General features: G+C 52.1%; 7 protein-coding genes across 7 annotated transcripts; 5 read left to right on the top strand and 2 right to left on the bottom strand.

The window, feature by feature from the left end:
• Nucleotides 1-118: 118 nt before the first annotated feature.
• On the top strand, nt 119-2,732 carry VTN49DRAFT_3830 (uncharacterized protein; the record flags this gene model as incomplete). The annotated part of the gene is made up of 4 exons (XM_069411709.1): nt 119-154; nt 205-552; nt 602-846; nt 899-2,732. 4 exons carry the CDS (start codon nt 119-121, stop codon nt 2,730-2,732), a joined length of 2,463 nt encoding a protein of 820 aa, XP_069268300.1.
• A 2,150-nt stretch (nt 2,733-4,882) lies between these two features.
• On the top strand, nt 4,883-7,726 carry VTN49DRAFT_3831 (uncharacterized protein; the record flags this gene model as incomplete). Its single annotated transcript, XM_069411710.1, has 1 exon — nt 4,883-7,726. One exon carries the CDS (start codon nt 4,883-4,885, stop codon nt 7,724-7,726), a length of 2,844 nt encoding a protein of 947 aa, XP_069268301.1.
• A 356-nt stretch (nt 7,727-8,082) lies between these two features.
• VTN49DRAFT_3832 (uncharacterized protein) lies at nt 8,083-9,346 on the bottom strand (the record flags this gene model as incomplete). The annotated part of the gene is made up of 4 exons (XM_069411711.1): nt 8,083-8,722; nt 8,781-9,062; nt 9,113-9,251; nt 9,310-9,346. The coding sequence occupies 4 exons, from the start codon at nt 9,344-9,346 to the stop codon at nt 8,083-8,085; spliced, it is 1,098 nt and encodes a 365-aa protein (XP_069268302.1).
• A 1,312-nt stretch (nt 9,347-10,658) lies between these two features.
• On the top strand, nt 10,659-11,993 carry VTN49DRAFT_3833 (uncharacterized protein; the record flags this gene model as incomplete). Its single annotated transcript, XM_069411712.1, has 1 exon — nt 10,659-11,993. One exon carries the CDS (start codon nt 10,659-10,661, stop codon nt 11,991-11,993), a length of 1,335 nt encoding a protein of 444 aa, XP_069268303.1.
• Nucleotides 11,994-12,639: 646 nt separating this feature from the next.
• On the top strand, nt 12,640-16,930 carry VTN49DRAFT_3834 (uncharacterized protein; the record flags this gene model as incomplete). Its single annotated transcript, XM_069411713.1, has 4 exons — nt 12,640-12,676; nt 12,729-12,867; nt 12,923-13,267; nt 13,321-16,930. 4 exons carry the CDS (start codon nt 12,640-12,642, stop codon nt 16,928-16,930), a joined length of 4,131 nt encoding a protein of 1,376 aa, XP_069268304.1.
• A 1,103-nt stretch (nt 16,931-18,033) lies between these two features.
• VTN49DRAFT_3835 (uncharacterized protein) lies at nt 18,034-19,287 on the top strand (the record flags this gene model as incomplete). The annotated part of the gene is made up of 5 exons (XM_069411714.1): nt 18,034-18,054; nt 18,139-18,299; nt 18,423-18,649; nt 18,731-19,065; nt 19,129-19,287. The coding sequence occupies 5 exons, from the start codon at nt 18,034-18,036 to the stop codon at nt 19,285-19,287; spliced, it is 903 nt and encodes a 300-aa protein (XP_069268305.1).
• A 75-nt stretch (nt 19,288-19,362) lies between these two features.
• Nucleotides 19,363-21,366, bottom strand: VTN49DRAFT_3836 (uncharacterized protein; the record flags this gene model as incomplete). Its single annotated transcript, XM_069411715.1, has 3 exons — nt 19,363-20,267; nt 20,319-20,957; nt 21,015-21,366. The coding sequence occupies 3 exons, from the start codon at nt 21,364-21,366 to the stop codon at nt 19,363-19,365; spliced, it is 1,896 nt and encodes a 631-aa protein (XP_069268306.1).
• Between the last annotated feature and the right edge of the window lie 366 nt (nt 21,367-21,732).

Genomic DNA, 21,732 nt, shown 5'->3' on the forward strand with positions numbered 1-21,732 from the left:
CCGTCATCTTGATCGAGCACCCTGGAGTGCTTATCAGAGCTCCGACCGTCCATATCTCGAGTCCGATGAAGCCCAGATGAAGCCGAATGAGGGGAGATGATTGTGAAGACCTCCCGCCATGGGCCGACAAGCTTATATGAATCGGCTCGCTCTGGTATGCATCGGTCGGGCTATCAATCAAGTTCCCCGCGCTAATATCTGCAGGGTCGCTCCCCTTACGAAGCCCCGGAGCCCAGCGAGCAACTGCAACGAAGGTCCGTATCCGCAGTCGAAGCAGACGGTTACGTGCAAGAATATGATGAACGCGGTCATCCGACAAACTCCGCCTCTAAACGCCTCGGCCGTGAGCTTCGGCGGGCGAAGAACGATGTCCTTTCGACAATGGGAATCGTCGTGAGCGGCGAGGTTGGGAACATGGGCGTATTCCGAGAAAAGCAGAAAACAAATGCTGTAATTGCAGAGAACGACTATGGCTTACTCATGGCGACGTTGGATCAGACCTTGAATTTCCTCGGTTCGTGGTGGACATTGTCTCTGGGAGCTAGGATTCAGGTAAGGTCTACACCGTGTGAACTGGGAATATGCCCTGACATGGACATAGACGTTTAGGAGCTACACGCACATGCCATTGTTGCAACTTATTCGGACAGAGATCCAGGAATCCGGTTTGATCAACTTCTATTTTGCGGGAATTCCAGCGTGGATGACGGCCTTTTCTGTATCGATGCTTCGTCGCCATCTTGTGGCGCCAAGTCTGAAATATCTCCAGAATCTGATCATACGAAACATGGCAGAAGGATTCCTCTCGAGGCTTGTCAAGCACATATTTTCCATGCTCCAAAAAGTGTAAGCGTTGGCCCCAAAATCAGCGCCGGTTCGCAGCTCACACATACTTCAGGGCGCCGGCGATCTATTTTGCCTTCTTTGAGCAAGTCTACATGCTTAGCATCCTGCAAGCATTGCAACTAGTTCCGATGTCTCTAGTCCCGGGCCTTCGGTTCTTTGTGCCTTTTACGTCAACCTCTCTCATCCGCCTCCCTACCGTCCCAAGCGACCTCTCTCCTTCATCCCTCGCCCGCTTTGCCATGCAACTGGCAGGCGCGCCCTACACGTTGCTTTTCTGCTACTTTTCATTGAGGCCGTTTGTTGAAGCAAGACTGTACCGCATTCTACGAAGGCATCTCCCTCGACCTGATCACCCAGATGAGATATCAATAAAAGTAGCTCTGGAAAATGACTTTGCGGAATGGACCGTTCCCACGCTAGGGAGGCGGTCGGAAGAGGAGGTTAAACGCAGCAACTTCACATTTGCCGAAGATATTAGATACGAAATGATGATATTATGGAATTGGATGCGGTCATGGCTCGGATGGAAAGACCATCAGAGCTCGTCGTGCTCCTGCGGGAGTGCCAATTCGGCTCGGCGCGAGCGACTGGAGTCAATTCGCAGTCGTATTGAACAGTTGCAACGGGAGCTGGGGTACACTGGAGGCCGGTCGAGACCGGCTCGCTCAAGACGAAGAGCCTCTGTCTCGTTCACCCGTCAGGAGCGGACTGGACGATCTGCTGCTGCTGGAGATTCACAATCACGATCAGAAACTACGACGACACCGGATCCGCAGTCCCTTTTTATGGACCAGGACCTTCCTAATGGAGGTCTAACACAGTCACCAACGCAGATTACTCCAGATCCACCGGATTGGTTGCAGTCGCCAGACCAGACAGGCATGGATGGAACTTCTCGCAATTCCACCGATGCTGGTCAGCTCCCTGGAATTGAGGAGGACAGAGAGCGCACTGGAGAGTCAAACTCCAGGTCAAACTCGCTTTATTCCCTGGCGTCGTCTTCAGACTCGTCTCCGCCTAACTCACCTCGTGTACGTGCCTCGCTAGTCCATCAGAGTTCAGATATCATCACGATGCAGCTGGAACTGCTGTCGACCCGGCAGCACGAGAGTAGTGAAAATAGTCAGCGAGTTGTCGCTGGTCAGCAGGAGAGTTTTCGGGACCGGTCGGGAGCAAGCGAGCCAATGCCTGACCACCGTCCTGACCATATTCGGCGCGCCGATGAAGCGGCGGCGACGCAAACCGTTTTTGATGAAGTACCAAGGGAGCCATCCGTCGCCGACCATGACGATCATCCGGCCGAGACCACGGCCTTCCCGGACACCGTAGAGAGTCCTCCGCCCGGCGTCACTGATGATGACGAGCCCGACGGCGATCCTTCCTCCGAATCCGAGGACGAGGACGACATCGAAGCCATCACCGCCCTGGAAGACGGCCAACGACGGCGACGCCCGTCCAACGTCACCGATTCTAATACCGTCCAACCAACTTCGGCCACTTTCGATCGGTCGAAGAAGATACGGCACCGAGTCACGGTTCTTTCGTCGCATCCAGTCGACGCGCTCGCGACGCGTCTAGCCTCACTCTGCACGACGATTATCTTCCTCCCCTTGGAATCACTGTACCTGCGGTCTTTGGCCAGAACGTACCTCTCCTCGCCACTTCCGCTTGTCTGGTCCCCGCGCAGCAACACCCGGTCGATCACCGACATCCGCGGACTAGGAGAATGGTTCGGCGGAGGAAGTGCCGCGGATATGGGGGCATACATTGCGAAAATGATGGTGGTCTTGGGCATGCAGGGAGCGGTCAGTATGGCGATATTACGATTGGGCTCGTCGGCGACATTGGGGCTGGGAAGAAAATGGTTTGGATGGGGGTCGCTGTAGACTGATTTCTGAGCTCCGGCATTGTACAGTAGTTTGGAATCACCATCACACACATACACCATTGGAATGGGCTTTCTTGATGGTACACAGCAGATTTTCTTCCCGTTTTCCTGTTTTTGACGACAGTCTAGAATTTGAGTCTGCGAGAGTGGACGTTGACATGGCACTTTTTAAGCGTTCAAATGCCAGCCAGAATCGACATCCAGTATCAGCTGCTGTCCCGATGGCAAATCGTCCTGCATGCCGTCGAAACAGGACACAGAACGATCGTCAAGGAGCATGCCATGCTGAACAAGCCATCTTCTTCAGTAGTCCTACGAGCGACTTACGTATATACGACTCGTATATGCAGTTCATTCATGGTTCATACTCAACCTGAACTGCGTGACTCCCCCCAGATCTTTTTAGACGGAACTTCCATCTAGAGTTCCCATAAATTGAAGACTGTCCCGTCTCTGATTGGTGCGTTCACACCATCGCTGCAGATCCATCATGCGGGCAGGCGGTAACAGCGGCACACCCTGGTCTTCCCAGGCGGCCAACCCGCGTCATCGAATCGAATCATCCAGTTCCAGCCAGGGTGCGATATCACCGACGCAATCGCTGAGTCAAGTCTGAAGACGGCGTGTTCATGTGCTGACTCAGGAGCGACTAGGATCGAATATTCGCCGGTCTTGTTTGGTCCTCGTCCCCAAATCTTCCAAGTCGCTGGTACACCCTACGAAGTGTTCGTCCTCCGTCGTAGGGTGTTGGGATCTCCGCGGACTTGATCATCGAGAAGGAAAAAACTGGTAACCTAATCCTCCATATTTAAATTCATGGCCGGGAATAGAACCATGGGGGTGATCTATGATGCATTGACTTTCAAGAGTTGTCGGGATATCCAGGGCATCTGAGCGATTCCGGAAGAGGTAAGATTCCAAAAACAGGCCGAATCAATCTCCTCGTCAAATTCAACTTGTCAAGTGACTCCCTCCCGGCCAACCTCGGTAACTTAACTCTTGAACGTGTTTGGTTTTGATTTAAGGAGAGCGAGAAAGAGGGACATTCAGACTCCGACCGGATCTGGCCTGCCGCCCCGTGGCGCGACTCTCAGGGATCTAGAATCCTTCTCGCTAGCCTGGGGATTCTCGGCGCGATGACTGCTGCGGAGCAACACAAGTGGCAATCCAGAAAATGCCCGCCCTCCCATTCGACCAGCCGGTTTGATCGTCTATGAGAACGGTGGGCAGAAATTCTTGCTGTATTACCCACTCGGCCGTGACTTTTTGATCCCTACCCAAAGTCCCCAGCGTGGGTGGAATATTTCTTGGAACCGTTTCAAGGCGGTGGCTCGGAGGAAATGAGTAAGGATTGACGATGGAGACGGGCTGTGGATGGTCTAGATTTTCTGGGATCTGAAGGGCCCATCGGCCGGATCGAACGATCGTCGCGGGAATCGAAGGTTTCTTTTTAGGCCTTCGGATGCCTGGGCCGGGATTGGGAGCTTCCCGACAACTGGCGTTGGGATCCCTGCTACCTTGCGGCCGGTTGATGGACCGCCTGTCATCTTGGGTAAGAGGAAGAGAAGGTTGGTGCCGCGCGGAGAGAGGGAGTCCTCGAAAAGTCGCACGTACGCAACGGCCGGGTCTGGAGGCTTTTAATTATCTCCCGTGTTGTACGGAGGGGGGGGAAGAGAACGGTCCGACAGAGGGATACCTGGGTCCTGGGTCTGGATCCAGAAGTCCTGCGTATGGGCTAGTGAAGACGATGATTTCCGCCATTTCCACACTGCACTTTAATAATAACTTAATCGCGTATTCAGTACCTCGTACCAAATGTTTGAATCTTGATTGCACTGAATCTTTTCTAACGTCCTCGTACGGAGGACAACTTCGTTCCTTTCAACGTCGTCCCTGGATACTAGGCTGGTTGCGGCTTTGGTCGAAGAACTATATCGGAAAAAAAAAAAAAAGGATACCCCTAACCGGCTTCTCGCCTACTGCGCGCTGCCCACGCCGCACTACCATTATTCTCATCGCGGTCTCACTCAATGGTGCTGCGGTTCAGGCGTCGTAGGTTCGAGCCCCTCCCCGGTTGCGACAGACCGCACAGCCTGGAATCATTTGTATACCCTCCCATCCGTCCTAGCGGATAGCCCTGGCCCTGGAATGATTGGTCTTCCCCCCGCCAGCTCGATGCTTCGGCATACGGCGTCTCTTGAATGCGATGTCGACGACATGAGCGTGGAAAATGACCCGGTACTTTCATCGTCGTCGTCGTTCAGGTCAGATCCACTCGACCCATGTCTGTCGAGTGAGTCGGCCGACACAACAGCTACGACTTCGTTGGCAAACCTTCCGGTGGACGCCGCCGAGGCGGCGGCGGCGGAGAGGCTCGTGGTCTTGAAGAATGCCCTGCGGGCCGCGGACCGCGACTCGTTCTGGGAGCAGCTGCTCGGGGGCCTTACGTCGCTCTGCAACGCCCAGTGTGGATTTGTGGTGAAAGCGGTGGCTGGCCATGGCCGCGCAGGTAGCGGTCATGACGAAGACATGCGAGTCGTGTCCTGCATATATGATGATGGCCACGGGCGCCGGAGTACAATCAAGGACTGTGATTTCGCGTCCCACAACACGGCGTGTGCTGAGGTTGCGAGCCGTGGAAAGGTGTTTCTGATCCCCAGTGGTCTGTCTTCGTCGCCCTTCGCTGCATCGTCTCGGGTGCTACCCTTCTCTAGTGAAGCTTACATGGGCGCGCCGCTGTTTTCTGAAGACGGTCAGTTCATCGGACACTTTGGGATGATGTGGACGGCCGAAGGCCTCCAGCGGAAATCCCTCTCGTGGACTTATTTGGAGATGATCTTACATTCCCTTGAAGATATTGTCTGCAGGCGTGTGCTGGCGGAACCGGAGCCATCCTCGTCAGATCGACCAGATTTGTCCGGCTCGCGGCTGCCGACCACGCCCAAGACACCCATCCCTTCCATCTCAGCGCCGCCCTCCACGCATGGTTTCACGCACCCACTAAAACCAGTTGCCCCAAGTCTGTCGCACGAATTGAGGACACCCATGCAGGGTGTCGTGGGAATGCTCGACGTCATGCATGCTAGTGTGGAAGAGGCCATCAGCGACCGCGTGCTGACCAAGTCCGCCCGGCTTCTACAGGATCTCAAGGACAACATTAAGTTGGTCCAAGACAGTGCACGGCGAGCCGTGGAGGCAGCAGACAATGTGATCCTTGCCTATGATCTGGACATGCAAATCCCCGAAACGCCACGCAAGACTCCGTATCCTGATGCTAGCTCGGAGGAGGACTTGATGCCACATTCTCCAATGGAAATCGTTGAATTTTCGGAGGCATCTCTTTCTCCGAACCCTTACAAACGTCGGCGTAGCATGGTGGAGCGAACCGGTTATGGACCCTTGCCAAAGCGCTGTTCGCGACGGCATGCATCTCATGGTGGGCTCTCGCCCCTTTCTGAAGTCCGGAACGCCGCCAGCGATCAGGCTGACGAAGCTACGATGCATTCAGTGTATCAACCATCTTTCGGAAGCCGCCCGGGAACACCGCGGGTTGCTAGCGAAACAGGCAATCTGAATGCGTCCGGGCTGCGGCACACTAAAATTCGTGAGCTACTTCCGACGGTCATCAACAGATACCTAGGCTTGGAGGGACGGACGGAGTCATCCATGAGCGAAAAGACGCCGCTGGGCGAGCGTATCGAAATCCGTACCCGTGCAGCGAACGGCACAATCAGTGTCAAAGAGATCGAGTGGGCAGTCGATCCTGGAGTTCCAGACACATTGCTTGTGAACGAACGGAACCTCACTAAGTTGATATCTCGAGTTTTCCTGAACGCAGTTAAGTTCACGGAGACAGGGACGATCAACGTGACCGTGACGACGGCGAGCAAGGGCCGATTCATTCGAATCAATATGTGCGACACGGGCCGGGGCATTCCAGAGGCGTTCCTCCCGAATCTTTTCAAACCGTTTGCCCGTGAGGATGACTCGACCACGCGGGCACAGGATGGCCTCGGGCTGGGCTTGCTGGTAGCCAAAGGGCTTTCCCGGAAGATGGGAGGGGACCTACTCTGTGTGCGGTCTTCCACGTCCGGCCCGGACCGGGGGTCGGAGTTTGAGATTCGCCTGCCAATTATCCCCGGAGAGACCTCCAGTCGCCCTGGAACCCCGTCGGCAAGCTATGTGACCCCCACGGTAGAGCCGAGCTTCTCTTTCACCCAACAGGTCAACAGCGTGGAAACCACGAGCCGTGGGTCAGATTTGGATGGCGCCATGGCGATGACGCCGGAACAGAGCTCATCCCTGGGCCCTAGTTCATCACCACAATCGGAGCCTATGTCGGCTTCATTGTCCAGTCCTCACACCGACTCTCGCGGTAGTGACCTGGCACGGAGATACCCGCTCACATTTTTGGTCGCAGAAGACAACCAAGTCAATCGCAAAATCCTCGTCAGCATGCTTCGCAAACTAGGGTATCACGACGTACACGAAGCGTACGACGGGCGGCAGGCAGTTCAGGTGATGGAGGAGACTCTGCTCTCGCACTACCCCTTGCCATCGCCGGAGCCATCACCATCCGTTCTCGGCAGCGACGACAGCTCGATTGCCAGTAGCTCCAATCCAGGAAAACACCACCGCACGCGACCCATCGACGTCGTGTTGATGGATCTATGGATGCCCGAGATGGACGGGTACGAGGCGACGTCCAAAATTTTCGAGCTCGTCGACGAACATCGCCGTCGTCTGATCCCGGAGCGGCAAACAAGCCCAACCGACAGCCCGCAGCCATCACTCGAAAGCGACAGCAACGTGCCCTCTGTTCCAGAGATCTCCCCCAAGGTGCTGGCGGTCAGCGCAGACGTCACGGATGAAGCCTGGTCTCGGGCCTCCCGAGTCGGCTTCCAGGGCTATCTGACCAAACCATATAAACTAGCGGATCTTGAGCGATTGATCGTGGACTGCTGCATTGATCAAATCTCTTCATCGGCATGAGTTGGAGAATGAGCGGGAATATACGAAGTCATGGCATGTATATATATAAAACTTGTTTTGTCATTTTGTATTGGCTATGCTGGACACTAGCCTGTTGCAATAAATGTACGACTTAGTGATGCAGAATTTTGCTTATCTGACAGAACGTAGGGCAGACATAAATAAGGCTGAGAGTCGGAATTGGTAAAGGGTAGGGCAAGCAGTAAACGAGACCATTTCAAGCGGTACGGGTAGGTGAGTATCCAAAACTTTGCATTTGAGTTAAAAACGACATCTAATAAGAACTGATCGCTCGAGAGAGACCTCAGAGTTTCCCTACACACTCTTCTTTCTACCTTAGAATTCTGCTCTGGTCGTTAATAGTTCCTGAAACTCTGCCTGCCAGGGTATGGTGGTGGAGGATCCTCAGGGACTCTGCTCTTCTCGGAATTGTCATATTTGCGGCCTTCGCACAGGGTGGCGACACACCGCTCGATCTGTCTCTGGTTTTCGTTCAAGTAGTTATGGGTGTGTGCCGAAATTCTGCTGCCCTTATCCCAGTCCGCCAGAGTGATATCCCTCAGTCCCTGGTCAACATTGAACCGAAAGTATTGATCGGTGTCAGTGTATTCGTCAGCAAGCTCGCGCGCTACGCTTTGAGAGGAGGCTGCGATTTCACGCAGCGCCTTGATAATCGCTTCCGACGATTTCTCAACATTGAGGGAAACGACGTCACCGAGACCGGCACCTACGCTGAGCGCTTGGATCTTGCGACCTGGAAACAGTTTTCGAGCTTCCTTTATCAGGGCTTTGCACGGATTGTTGTGCCCATAAGATGCATCGATAAACTCAATTTCATCTCGGCCAAGCTTGATCGATTCGAAGAAGTCAACCGCTGCAGTTGTTGCCCGTGCGACTTGCCAAATGGTGCACGATTTGTAGGCAGTTGTTCTATCATATGTTCCGAAAAGGGTTGGACGCGCGTCGATGTTGTCTTTCGTCATTGCTAGGACAACCCTATAATGATGACTGATAAGCTCATGCATTGGATTGTGGCCACTGCAATGGAACATACGTCTTGGTGCATGACCCGTCCCGGAAAAGCTTGTCAGAATGTGGACACTGGTCATCTCTATTCTGGCGACTTCTGCACTCTCTGTCCGAACACGAGCGCCTGATTGCTGTTTTCATTGCATTCTCAAGGCGTTTAGCCGAAAATGCAGGCTCGCGAAAAGAATCCAACGTCGAATTCGGCACACGATCTGGTACGAAAGCATGCTTGGCTATTACCTCCCGGTACGTTTTTGCGCAATCGTCGACTGACATGCCCAGCCTTCCGAGCATGATTGCGATAATTCTGCATGCTAATCAGTTCAGAGCGACATTTCGCAGAGAGACAGATATCACCCTCCGGTGCCTGTGCCACCGATTAAGTCGAAGTGATCGCATGGCCGCGGCACATCGCTAAGACCGTACTTGGCTTGAATCTTTTCCATGATATGCTCTATGATGAGGAGGCTCGAATAGCCCCGAACTCCTCCGCCATCTCGAGCCGTGTCAGCGTAAAAAAAAAAAAAAAAGACACTTAGCAGTTGGATGCATACCAATAGAGAGTACTCTCACAGGCCGTTGTGAGGTCATCTCGATCGATTAATCTGGTATGTGCTGTATCGTTCTGTATATCGACAGTGGTGGCTTTGGGTGTATATGGTTTAGGAGCTAAGTGCCCTCCTATAAATCCCCGCCATGGGAGGGGCGAGGTTTTTCAGCCCAGGCGTCAAGGCCTGAGGACCAGGAAACCCCGCTGCAGCTTCAATCGAAATAAGGCTATGCAGCGCTGGTGTGCAGTCCTGAGCGCCGACAAACTTCGAATGCGGCTCCTGGCGATTTGCCATTCCCGCTCTTCCGTCGTCCAATTGATTTCCAGCACCAATGGTGCACAGTAAAGATTCCAATCCAAGCAACCCGTGCGTATTACTGTTGTGATTCGCAGTCAACGCCCGGCGACTTCAAGAGGTCAACCGCGGATCGAAGCGATCCCGTCCGGTAAATGCCTGCCCAAAGGCTTGATGAGAACCATTTCAGGGAATACTAGAAAGTCCCTTTTGAAAGGACGTGCGCTTTCGATTTAAGTACGTCTCAGTTCCTGCCTCATTGTTCCTGAGGACATGGACTGTGGGTTCTCCAGTAGATCCTCCGGGTACATCTTTGCGTTTATCCTTCCTGGTATCGCAGAATCGGCTGCTTCCCGACAATGTCTTTCTGGAACGGCGATGACAGCCTCTTTAATCCTGGGAGAAGTACAGCATAGGTAGTACTGACTGACTCGGGCAGAGCCCAGTATTACGAGTAGTTTTAGAAATTACTACCATGCTTGAACCAAGAAATCGTTCAGCTCTGACCAGGACTGAGTCCTGGTTTGGCGCAAGCAACAATGCAGGCATTGATGGCCTCATGCGCCGCAAGACTTGATTTCTTCATGTGCCCAAAGGAATTAACCTTTGCCAAGGTCATGCCACAGAGAAACGCGTGTGTCGGCCCAACTCCGGATTCCAATGATGATCGCTCGAAAAACCGTGCCATCGAAACACTGGGTTGTCGTCTTGGCACAATTTTGCAATTTCAAGTAGAATAACGCAAATTCTGTAATTAACAGTTCAAATAACTATTTTCAATGACTGGCGGATGTCTTAGCCTATCATCTTCTCATTACCTCTGCAAATGCTGCGCCGTCGAACCAGAGCACATTTTGTATTACCTGGATACTTACCAAGTCCGTTACCCGCAGCAACAGATCACTCTTGTCGCCTCTCGGTTCGTCACTGCATGAGCCCGTCAATTGACCAAACATGGGAAATGCTCTAGAGAAAGCTGCAAGATCCTCCAGGGCAAATACATATATCGAACCGGACGTATCAATTCTAACTTTCCGACTGGCTAACGTTGCTACCCGATGAAGCTACTATCTTCAATCCTCTCCACTATAATCCTTACTCCCATTGCAGGGAGTTTGCCTGGAGATGCATTTCCGCAACAACCACTGGAGCAACCAGTCGTTCTCACAAACACAGTCCCAAGCCAGCGAGATCTAGAGAGGGTCATTGATGCATCTCCACTGCTGTCATTTCATCGGGACATTGTTCAAATCGAGTCAATCTCTGGCAACGAGGCGGCCGTCGGCGATTACATTGTCCAATTTCTACAAGAACGGCGATTCGCCGTTACGAAGCAATTCCTACCAAGCGAGGCTGATAAAGGCAACGATGATGCGGCAACTGCTAAGAGTGGGCCGCAACGATTCAACATCTTTGCCTATCCGAGCTGGATTTCGGAGCCGAAGATCCTGCTGACCAGCCATATTGATACTGTGCCGCCTTATTTGCCATATAGTTTGAGTTTGCCGGACGATGCCATTAGCAATAGCAGTAGCACCACATGGCGCGAGCGGATTCGGATTGCCGGGCGAGGGACGGTTGACGCCAAGGCGAGTGTCGCCGCCCAGGTCTTTGCAGTGCTACAGCACTTGGAGGTGGACCCGACGGCACCGCTGGGGCTGTTGTTTGTAGTTGGCGAGGAAGTTTCTGGGGATGGAATGCGATGGTTCGCCGAGTCGGACTTGAACCCGACGCCGCCGAGACTCCACACGGTGATTTTCGGCGAGCCGACGGAGCATGCGCTGGTGGCAGGGCATAAGGGTTCTTTGTCTCTGACAGTTCGTGCGCGCGGCAAGGCGGCGCATTCTGGATATCCGTGGTTGGGCAAGAGTGCTGTTTCTGCAATTTTGCCGGCTCTAGAGCGGTTGGACCGCCTGGGAGATATCCCGGTGAAGGAAGGAGGACTTCCTGGCTCGAAGAAACTAGGGAAGTCGACAGTTAATATCGGACGGATGGAAGGCGGCGTGGCGGGCAACGTTGTTCCCGTGTCAGCGTCGGCGAGTCTGATTGTGCGCCTCGCACATCCGGATGTGGAATCAGCGCGGCAGCGGATCGAGGATGCCGTGTACGACGCGACAGGCGGCGACCCTGATGTCGAGGTCCAGTGGAACTTTTATGGTAACGCGCCGATTGACTTCGATGCTGACGTCCCTGGTTTCAACGTCACCACCGTCAACTACGCGACGGATGCGTTCTACCTGCGCTTCCCAACCGGCAATGTCAAGCGCTACTTGTACGGGCCGGGCTCCATTTTTGTAGCGCATGGAGCTGATGAGGCCATCACCGTGGGGGATCTAGAGAGGGCAGTTGAGGGATACCGCCGATTGATTGAAGCAGCCGATCGTCGTGTTTGATACAGCCTGGCGGTATACTCTACTAGTCCGTCGAAGTGAGTAGCATGTCTATAATGTCGGATCAATTACGTGATAAAAGTACCATCCATAAAGACCATAGTCCACATATCAAGCAACGTAAGAAGTATAAACACGATTGGCACACTGTGCCTATTACGATTGTATGATAAACCACTGTACTTAATGCCGTCACTGCAACTGAGCAAAGATAGGGAGGGACCTGGGACTTGAAATTGAGCAGTTGTACGGCTTCGAGTTGGCCATCGTCCGCACACTCGATGATTTCGTAGGTCCGGCCACGCCTTTTAAGCCTGAGGCACGAAAAGCCCACCTCTGTCATTAGTTGCAGCTATTAATCTACTTGCTGGTTCTCAGTGGTCGGAACGGACCGAAGCCCCGCCCGTCCCCCTCATAATTGGTCAAGTCCTCTGGACTCGAATGTGTATGCAGAGCATCTGCGGTACCTGCGGGGCTGAGCTGCACAATGTTATGCCTATGGAGACAGAATTTATTCCACCTGGCCTGAAAATTCCTCAGGGGCCCCTCGTTGGACGACTCCTGACCGTCAAGTTCAGTCCTTAGAACTGCGTGTGAATTTCGGCAGTGTGGTGCACGCGGCCAGTAAATCAAATCAGTCAGACCCATAATGGCTTCACAAGAGCCTTTGAAAATCCTCTCACTCGGTATGGCGTTCAGCTTCCGTCAAGTGATCTACTTTCGCTGACGGTAGTTGAGACGGTGGCGGGATTCGGGGCCTGTCGAGTCTTCTCATTCTTGAAGACATCATGGAAAAGATTCGCGATAAGAACGGCCATGACAGTGTCCCCCGACCATGTGAATACTTTGACCTGATCGGAGGCACAGGCACCGGAGGGTGAAGTCTTTCATCTGTTGATACTGAGCACACTAAACTAAGAAACAACGAACAGGATCATTGCTATCATGCTTGGAAGACTGCAAATGACGGTTGATGAGTGCATAAAAGCGTACCGAGAATTAGCGAAAAGTGCTTTCTCATTGAAGTCGAGGTCGAAATCCCCGAGCAGATTCAAAGAAAGAATGGCATTCAAGCTCACCTCGAGATCGAACTTGGATGTTCCCTCATCATCCTCTCCAGCGTTCTCGGCAATGACTCTTGAAAATGCCATGAAATCGATAATTCGGAGTTTCTGCGCGGATCCCGAATGCAAGAACCGTCGGGATCAGGGCCATTCGACTGCTGGGACGTGTCCGCATGAAGACATGCTTTTCCGGGACAAAACGTGCACAAAGACGTATGTCAGCAACTGCAGTGAAGAAACGCCGAGGACTAACTGATACCTCATAGAGTGGTCCTCGCAACCACAAGGGATAACTTTGAAGCTCTTCCGACCCTGTTCACGACTTATGACGTATCGACGGCCTTTGAGACGTGCACAATATGGCAGGTTGCACGGGCAACTTCGGCGGCAGTCGGCTTCTTCGAATCGATAAAACTTGGCAGAGATGAGATTGAGTTTGTTGATGCTGCTTTCGGACACAACAACCCGTGTGAAGTACTTATTCGGGAGGCTCAGAAACAGTTTCCGGAACGCCATCAGATGCGAATTCTAAGCATTGGCACGGGCCTTGGAGATGTGATAACCATCAAAGATTCCCCAGCATCAATTATCAGTGCGCTGAGGAATATGGTCACGTCCTCTAAGATGGTAGCCCAGAGATTACATGATCGATTTGATGACGAGAGCCAGTACTTTCGGTTTAATGTTGACCAAGGTCTGAAAGACATCACACTCTCGGACTGGGAAAAGGCTAGCACGGTCTCAGCTCACACACGCAATTATTTGGCTGAGAATGAGAGAGCTATCAGACGGTTTGTTGACAACCTCTTTGCTAGAGCGGCCGCTGGTGTGAGTGAACTCGAGCCTCATAAACGACACACTCACTTTGCTGTTCCGTTTGAGAGGAATCCAAATTTCGTCGGTCGAGAGTCAATAATGGAACAGCTTCTGGCCACCATCCCTCCCAGTGTGAACGGAGATTGTTGTCAGAAAACTGCTCTTGTTGGCTTGGGAGGTGTTGGAAAAACCCAAATTGCACTGGAAATTGGCTTTCGGATCCGCGAGAAGTATCCTGACTGCTCTGTCTTTTGGGTTCCGGCAATAGATGCCGTCAATTTCAGAAACGCCTACAGAAATATCGGTCAATTGCTGGGGATTGACAGTATCGATGATGACAAAGCGGACGTAGAAGAGCTTGTAAAGACTGCCTTGAGCCGTGAGACCGCGGGCAGTTGGCTCTTGATTATTGATAACGCCGACAGCCCAGACCTTTTCGAAGGTAGAACTAATCTATCACGCCATCTTCCGTTCAGCAGAAAAGGCTCCCTGTTGTTCACGTCACGAAACCGGGAACTCACATTGGAGCTTGGTGTTCCAACGATTAATGTCTTCGATATCGAAGGCATGAGCGAGACAGAGGGTTTCAGGCTCTTGGAGACGCATCTGACAAAAAGTCAAATGAGCAATCGGGAGGACACTGCAAAACTTCTCGACTTTCTTGGTTACCTGCCTCTTGCTATCAGGCAAGCTTCGGCATACATGGCCAAGAAACAGATCTCGACAACGAGGTATCTCGAGCTTTGTCAGTCGAGTGAAAAGTATAAGATCGAGTTGCTGAGCAGAGACTTCGAAGATAGCCATCGATATAAGGAGACGAAGAATCCGATTGCCACAACGTGGCTCATATCCTTTCGCCAGATTGAAGACCATGATCCTCTCGCTGCTGATTATTTAAAATTCATGTGCTTCCTGAGCGAGAAGGCGATTCCACGGTCCCTCCTTCCTGGAGATGCTTGGTCACTGGAGGCAGAAGATGCCATTGGAACATTAAAAGCGTACGTTTTCATCACGGAAGGAGAGGCACCTGACAAGTATGACATCCACCGGTTGGTTCGAATTGCAATGCTGAATTGGCTTGACAAGCAAGGGGAGATTGAGGAATGGACAACCAAGGTGATACGACACGTTGAAGAGAGCTTTCCTTTTCCTTGGTATGAGAACAAAGTGGAGTGGATAGGTTATCTTTCACACGCTCAGCAGATCCTTCAGCGTGCAACGGCTGCAGAGGAAAATATAGTGAGCCTACTTTTCAAAGTAGGGCGCGGGTTCGACCTTTTGGCCCAGTATCATGAAGCAGAGAGAATGTATCGGCAGGCAATAGCGGGGCAAGAAACAGTGCTAGGACCGGACCATCCAGACACTCTTATCAGCGTCAACAGCCTGGGTAACGCCCTTCAAGGCCAAAATCGGTATGAAGAGGCAGAGGTGATGCATCGACGGGCACTGGAGGCACAAGAAAAGGTGCTGGGGCTGGACCATCCTGACACTCTTACCAGCGTCCACTGTATGGGAAATGTCCTTCGGAATCAAAAGCAATACGAGAAGGCAGAGGCAATGCACAGACGGGCACTGGAGGGGCGAGAGAGGGTGCTAGGACCGGACGATCCGAATACCCTTGGCAGCATCAATAGCTTGGGTAACACCCTTTCTGGGCGAGGACAATACAAAGAGGCGGAAGCGATATATCGACAGGCACTGGACAGACAAAAGAAGGTGCTGGGCCCCAACCATCCAGACACTTTCTACAGTATGAACAACTTGGGCACCGTCCTTGAAAAGCAGGGACAGTACGAGGAGGCAAAGGCGATGTATAGACAGGCATTGGAGGGGCTGGAGACTGTATTAGGTCCCGACCATTTCGTCACCTTGGGCTGCGTTGCCAACCTGGGTGGAATCCTTCGAAGTCAAGGACAGTATGAGGAGGCAGAAAAGATGCATAGACGGGAACTGGAAGGACGAGAGAAATTGCTAGGACCTGACCATCCTGACACGCTCACCAGCGCCAACAACCTGGGTGTTATCCTTCATCATCAAGGAAAGCACAAGGAAGCGGAGGCGATGTACCGACAATCGCAGGAGGGGCGAGAAGAAGTACTCGGTCCCGATCATCCAGACACGCTTATTAGCACAACCAACTTGGGCCTCGTGCTTGAGGACCTAGGACGTTACGAAGAGGCAGAAAAATTATTTCGACGGGCATTGGAAAGGCGAGAGAAGTCTCTAGGTCCCGACCGTCCGGATACCGTGATCACCGCTAGCTACCTGGGCATCATTCTTAAAAGTCAAGGACGCTACAAAGAGGCAGAGGAAATGTTTCGACAGGTATTGGAGGGACAAGAGAAGGTGTTAGGGCCTGACCATCCTGACACGCTCAGTAGCGCCTACAACCTAGGTAGCGTGCTTTATAGTCAAGGACAGTACGAGGAAGCCGAGTTGATGTTTCGACGGGTTCTGGATGGGCGAGAGAGAGTGCTAGGACCTGATCATCCTGACACCCTAACTGGGGTTAGCGACCTGGGCAATGTTCTTAAAAGCCGAGGTCGGTACAAAGAGGCAGAGATGACATATAGACGGGCATTGGAGGGGCGAGAGAGAGTACTCGGTCCCAACCATCCAGACACCCTAGTCGGTGTTGCTGACCTGGGTATCGTTCTTAAAAGTCAAGGACGGTACAAAGAGGCCGAGGCGATGTATCGACGGGCATTAGAGGGACAAGAAATGGTGCTAGGGCCCCTCCATCCAGAAACGCTCAATAGCGCCAACGACTTGGGTGGCATCCATTTTAGTCAAAGAAACTACGAGGAGGCAGAGGCAATGATTCTACGGGCACTGGAAGGACGAGAGAAAGTATTAGGACCTGATCATCCGGACACTCTTGCCAGCGTCTTCAATATGGCAATAGTCCTCGAACGTCGAGGACAATACGAACATGCTGAGGCTATGTATCGAAGGGCAGCTGATGGACAAGAAAAAACGCTGGGACGCAACCGTCCAGACACTGTTAAGGCCCTCGACAATCTTGCCCGTATTCTCAAAACGACAGGCAGTACAAAATAGCTGAGAGAACCTGTGGGAACATGCTGGACGAACCCATCATCAGCGATAGCCGAGCAGCCGCCCAGGTAGATAGAGCGAGTCGAAAGTGGTACGCATGTGTGAATCTAGTTCGATCAGTCGACCACCTCACAATGTTCCTAAGTCTTAACGTGATGAGATTTTAATAATTGCCCCAGGAGATTCAATATTGATTTTCTGAAGCATTTCTTTCACGGAAATGCCTTGTAGCCCTAATCACGTGACAGCATTTATCTGAATCCAAGTCAAAAGGTTGTCGAACTTTTATCTCGATAAAATCAGACTCTGACGGCAGATATTGTAAAGTTCAAATTTACCCCAACGGAATCTATGGTTGTTTTGGGAATTCTGCCGCGTGCCGGGGTGGTTCCTCAACGTCAACGTGAATGCTGTCGTCCACAGTAGAACTGATAGCTTTCAGTGGCTAGTTTGAGACACTGTGGACTAAGAGCCCAGGCTTTTCCTACAGGCAATATATTTACTATCATTGGATTTCGCTTCACGCTCGATATCCAACGTTGTGCATTTTATGATTTTCCAAAACACCAATCACGAATGTGATGGAGCTTAGGAACGTTCACCTGAATCTGAAAGTCGTGTGGGATGCCGCTTCGTCCCTGGCATCTTGGTATAATTTCAATGATCTTTGTTTCGAAGATTCCGTTCCTGAAAGCTTGAATTGATGGAGCATACGCTATGAAATCCTGGCCAGATGTTGCATAGTTAGCTAACTACGAAGTGTTGAAAAAAGGCAGGAGCTGACTCCAGGAACCTGGCGCTGTGGGGTTGGTTGAGGAGAGACGGAGCCAATGGCGAGAGAATGCCAAACATGCACTAACTTTATTTGGTTAAGTGGCTCTAAATTGAGCCAATAACAGCAAACGAAGAGTCCAGAGATTGAAATTAGGCTAAAGTCACTACGAGGGATAGGGTAAGGGCCCCGCGGTCCCCGCATGAGACATCGTCGTGGAGTGTCGGCCAACATTTTTATCTCTCGAAAGTGATATAAAATCAAGAACACTGTACTCTTTTCTGTACAGAGCACAAGTTAGATTTACAATAGACCAAAAAAACTTACAGACAATATGCAAACCTTTCAAGCAGAGGTATATTCTTTCCATGGATCCTCTGGCCGACAAAGGGGAAGAGTCAATGCTGATGTGCAATTGCTGTCGCATTCGAAACTCTAGCTGTATCTGGATATCAAATCCAGTTTGTCCGAAGGACCATACTACGATGCCGCGACTAAGACCCTTCGGTTTGTGGACATTGTGAAGAAGGAGGTCTGGTTCGTCGACGTCGAGAAAGGGCCGGAATCTGCAAGGAAGGTGGATTATGACATTTCCATGGGGTAGGTCTTGTTTTCATTTCTCAGCTTCTCTTCGCACAGAGTGCGAAATGTATTCTTGAATGTCTTATCTGGCGTTTCGTATGGCAATCAGAAATAGTCTGTGGTACTGACAAACGAGCATAGGGTAACCGCCAACATCGCCGGAAAGCAAGATGAGTTCCTCTTTGGCGGAAAGCATGGCATTGGCGTCGCCAGTCCCAAACACAACGAGTACCGCTACGTGAAACGGTATTGGCCTGAGGAGCGGAATCATATGCGTGCCAACGACGGCGCCGTTGACAGTCGCGGTCGGTTCTGGGTCGGTACGATGACAGATCAGACCGTTGTCACGACAGGCTTTAAACCAAACGGTGCGTTTGAGCCTGCTCTTGTTCCATGACCAACCTAATATGCTTCCGGAGAATGAGAACGCTAATGAGAAAAATCTATAGGCTCCCTCTTCCGATACGATCTGGATGGCTCCCTGCACACCATCATTGACAACGTCACCATCCCGAACGGTATTTCATGGTCGCTCGACGACAAAATCATGTACTGGACCGATACCGGCACAAATACTATCTACGCGTTCGATTTTGATGCAGAATCTGGCTCTCTGTCCAATCAGCGAGTCTTCTTCAAGACCGAGGAGGGTGGCCCCGATGGCCATGCCCAGGATGTTCATGGAAACCTGTGGGTGGCTGTTTGGGGCTCTTGGAAGGTTCTCCGTATATCCCCCGAGGGAGTTGTGACGGCCGTTGTCAATGTGCCGACAAGATGTCCGACGGTATGTCCTTTAGCTTCCTGAAGTTTCGCTTTTAGTGAACTATGCGTGGCTGACCATTGAAAGGCTGTCGTTTTCGTCGATGAGGACATCTACATCACCAGTGAAGCTGACCCTGAGGTCGACAAGTATCCTGAATCCAAGCCCTATGTTGGCGGGATTTTCAAGTGCCATGTTGGTGTTCGCGGCCGTGAGCCTTTCCATGCCAAGGTTCCCACATCATAGAATTAGAGATTACTATCCATACTCTAATCTTATGTACATACTGGTCTTTCACTCATGCAATTAGTAGTATGCTTGCTACCTAGGTTCCCTTTCCCATCCAGTCTTCAAGTCACCCTTGAGCTCAAACCGTGGAAATGGATGTGCCACCGCGTTGAAGACCGTCTCCTCCAAGGGCAGAAACTCGCGGTCCGAGAACAGCAGGTAAAAGTACTTCAACGTCTCCGCCATCCAGCAAACCTCCATACTGTCCCTGGGGACCGGTGGGAGGGTATTTGCGTTTGCTAGCGACGAAAAGCCCACGATGCGCGATGGCATCTCCGAGAACCCGACAACTTTTCCCCTCGCCGTGCGCTTCAATGGCGGTTGCTCCACCACGGCGGTATGCTTGACGAATGCCGTGAACATCTGCCAACCCCAGTCGCGGTACATTTCGTCACCCGTGATTCGGTAGAGGTACAGCAAGGACTCTACCGCCTCCGGACGCTGTAGATTGTGGACGTCCTCTGGGTGGATATCAACATCGTCTTTCCACGATGTGTCCGCCTCCTCAAATGGCTGGGACGCCGTGGGGCCGATTTCTCCACTTTGCTCGTTGTCGTCAACATGAAAGTAGGTGGTCTCCGGTGCTAGTTTCGTCTCGGTCGCAAGATACATTGCCCAGCAGGTCTTCATCAGTTCCTGCGCCAGAGCCATGTCTTCTTCCTTTTCTGTTGTCCATTCCGGAGATTTGCGGGCCTCCGCCAACGGCACGCCTTTTGTCGCTGCAAGTGCGATCGTTCCCGGCAGAAAACACACACGGTGGTCCATCTTGGGCAAGAGGGCTTCAGTCAATGCAATCGGCCGCTCACCGAGCACCGTCAGGCGTGCCTTTCTCGAATGAGCGATCAAATGCTTGCGTATATCCCGTAGAGCCTCCTGCCACATGTCATTGTAGACGGGCTCTTGCTCAGATGTTTGCAGGTACTGCTTGATTAGGCTCTCTTGTAAAAGTCAGCGTGCTCGGCCTTAGATCAAGTATGGAGAAGACCTACCATAATATGAATTTGCCCAGCTCTTACTCCATCGGATTGACTTCTCCCGATAAGCTCCCATTGCTGGCGAGATGTACATTGGGAGCAGACCGTCCTGTTGTTGCGCGTCACTGACCACTTTCATCACGTGTTCGACGACCTCCCAATATTCGTGCTCCCCCGTCAGTCGCGCAAGGTACTTGAATTCCAACTGCAGAGACGCTGCCTCCGCTATTAACGACTCAGCCGACGGAATGCCCTCAGCTGTTGCCAGGTTGACACTAGGATACGGTACACCGGACGGCGTGTCAAACGCACCGAGCAACTGATTTGCCAAATCCGTTGCCTTTTCGATGTACAGATCCTCACCGGGTGCGCCGGGATCGTCGTCTCTGATGGGCGCAAGGTCCGGGTGCGTTGTGGACAGATAGTGGGCCGACAGCAAACCGCCGAGGATTCGAGTCGCCGCCTCGGACGTACTCACTCTGTGCAATTGATCAAATCGCAAAGAGTTCTGGATCCAACGCCGCGCGCTCTGCACGCAGGAGCTCAGATTCATCAGCATTGCCGTGTCCAAGGCACCGACGATCATTCCGCCGGGCATGCTGTCTTCAGCCGATTGTCGACCGGTTTTCTCGATTGGCTTGAACTCATCGTATCCTAAGGCTAGTCATCAGCAGCAAATTTCTCGCGCGATGGGATGATTAGTTTACTCACCCCATCCATATTTCTCATAATTGTCCCAGCTCACGATAAACACATCCCTCACGCGCTGCCGCCTCTCTTCCCAATCGGCCGCCTGTGTTTGTTTCCCTTTGTCATTATCCTCCAAGCTCAGCATCCATCTATACAATTCCTCCCCGAGATCACCGTCTGGCCACTCCCGAATGGGAGATTGTGAGCCTGAACTGCCCCATGACGCGTACAAAATAGTTATCGTAATGAAGCCCGCGACGGCGATCAGCACGGTCCTCCAAGTTCGACCGGCGCCCCTGGGCGTCCGTCGCGGTTGGAAGTACGGCTTGTCCTTGTAAAGGGGCAAGTCACGGCTGTGGTACAATTTGTTCATTGGCTTTTCGGAGGAGCTGGTCGAGGTGGTGGTATTCTGCTGGGTCTGGCCAAGAACATCTTATCGGCGCCACCAGCTCCCCTGATTTTCCCTCGGCGCTTCCTTCTGGCAAAAATGGCCGAACAATGTTCAGGAGCCTTGTAATTTACTGCATTAGCTTGTGTTGAGGAGAAGCAGGTGGATGAAAAGATACTGCCTACTAAAGAACTCATAACTACGAAATTCGGCAGCCATCTGGTTCTGAGTAAATATTAATTCAAGGGTTTCGCCTCAGCTCGTTCATGGTTTCTTGACACGCACAGCGCTTCAAAACATCACATTCTACAGACAAATTCTTCACGGAATTTATATTATGCAGTGTTCGGC

This window comes from Thermomyces lanuginosus, assembly GCF_041956635.1.
Source record: "Thermomyces lanuginosus strain ATCC 200065 unplaced genomic scaffold VTN49scaffold_29, whole genome shotgun sequence".
NCBI lineage: Eukaryota > Fungi > Ascomycota > Eurotiomycetes > Eurotiales > Trichocomaceae > Thermomyces > Thermomyces lanuginosus.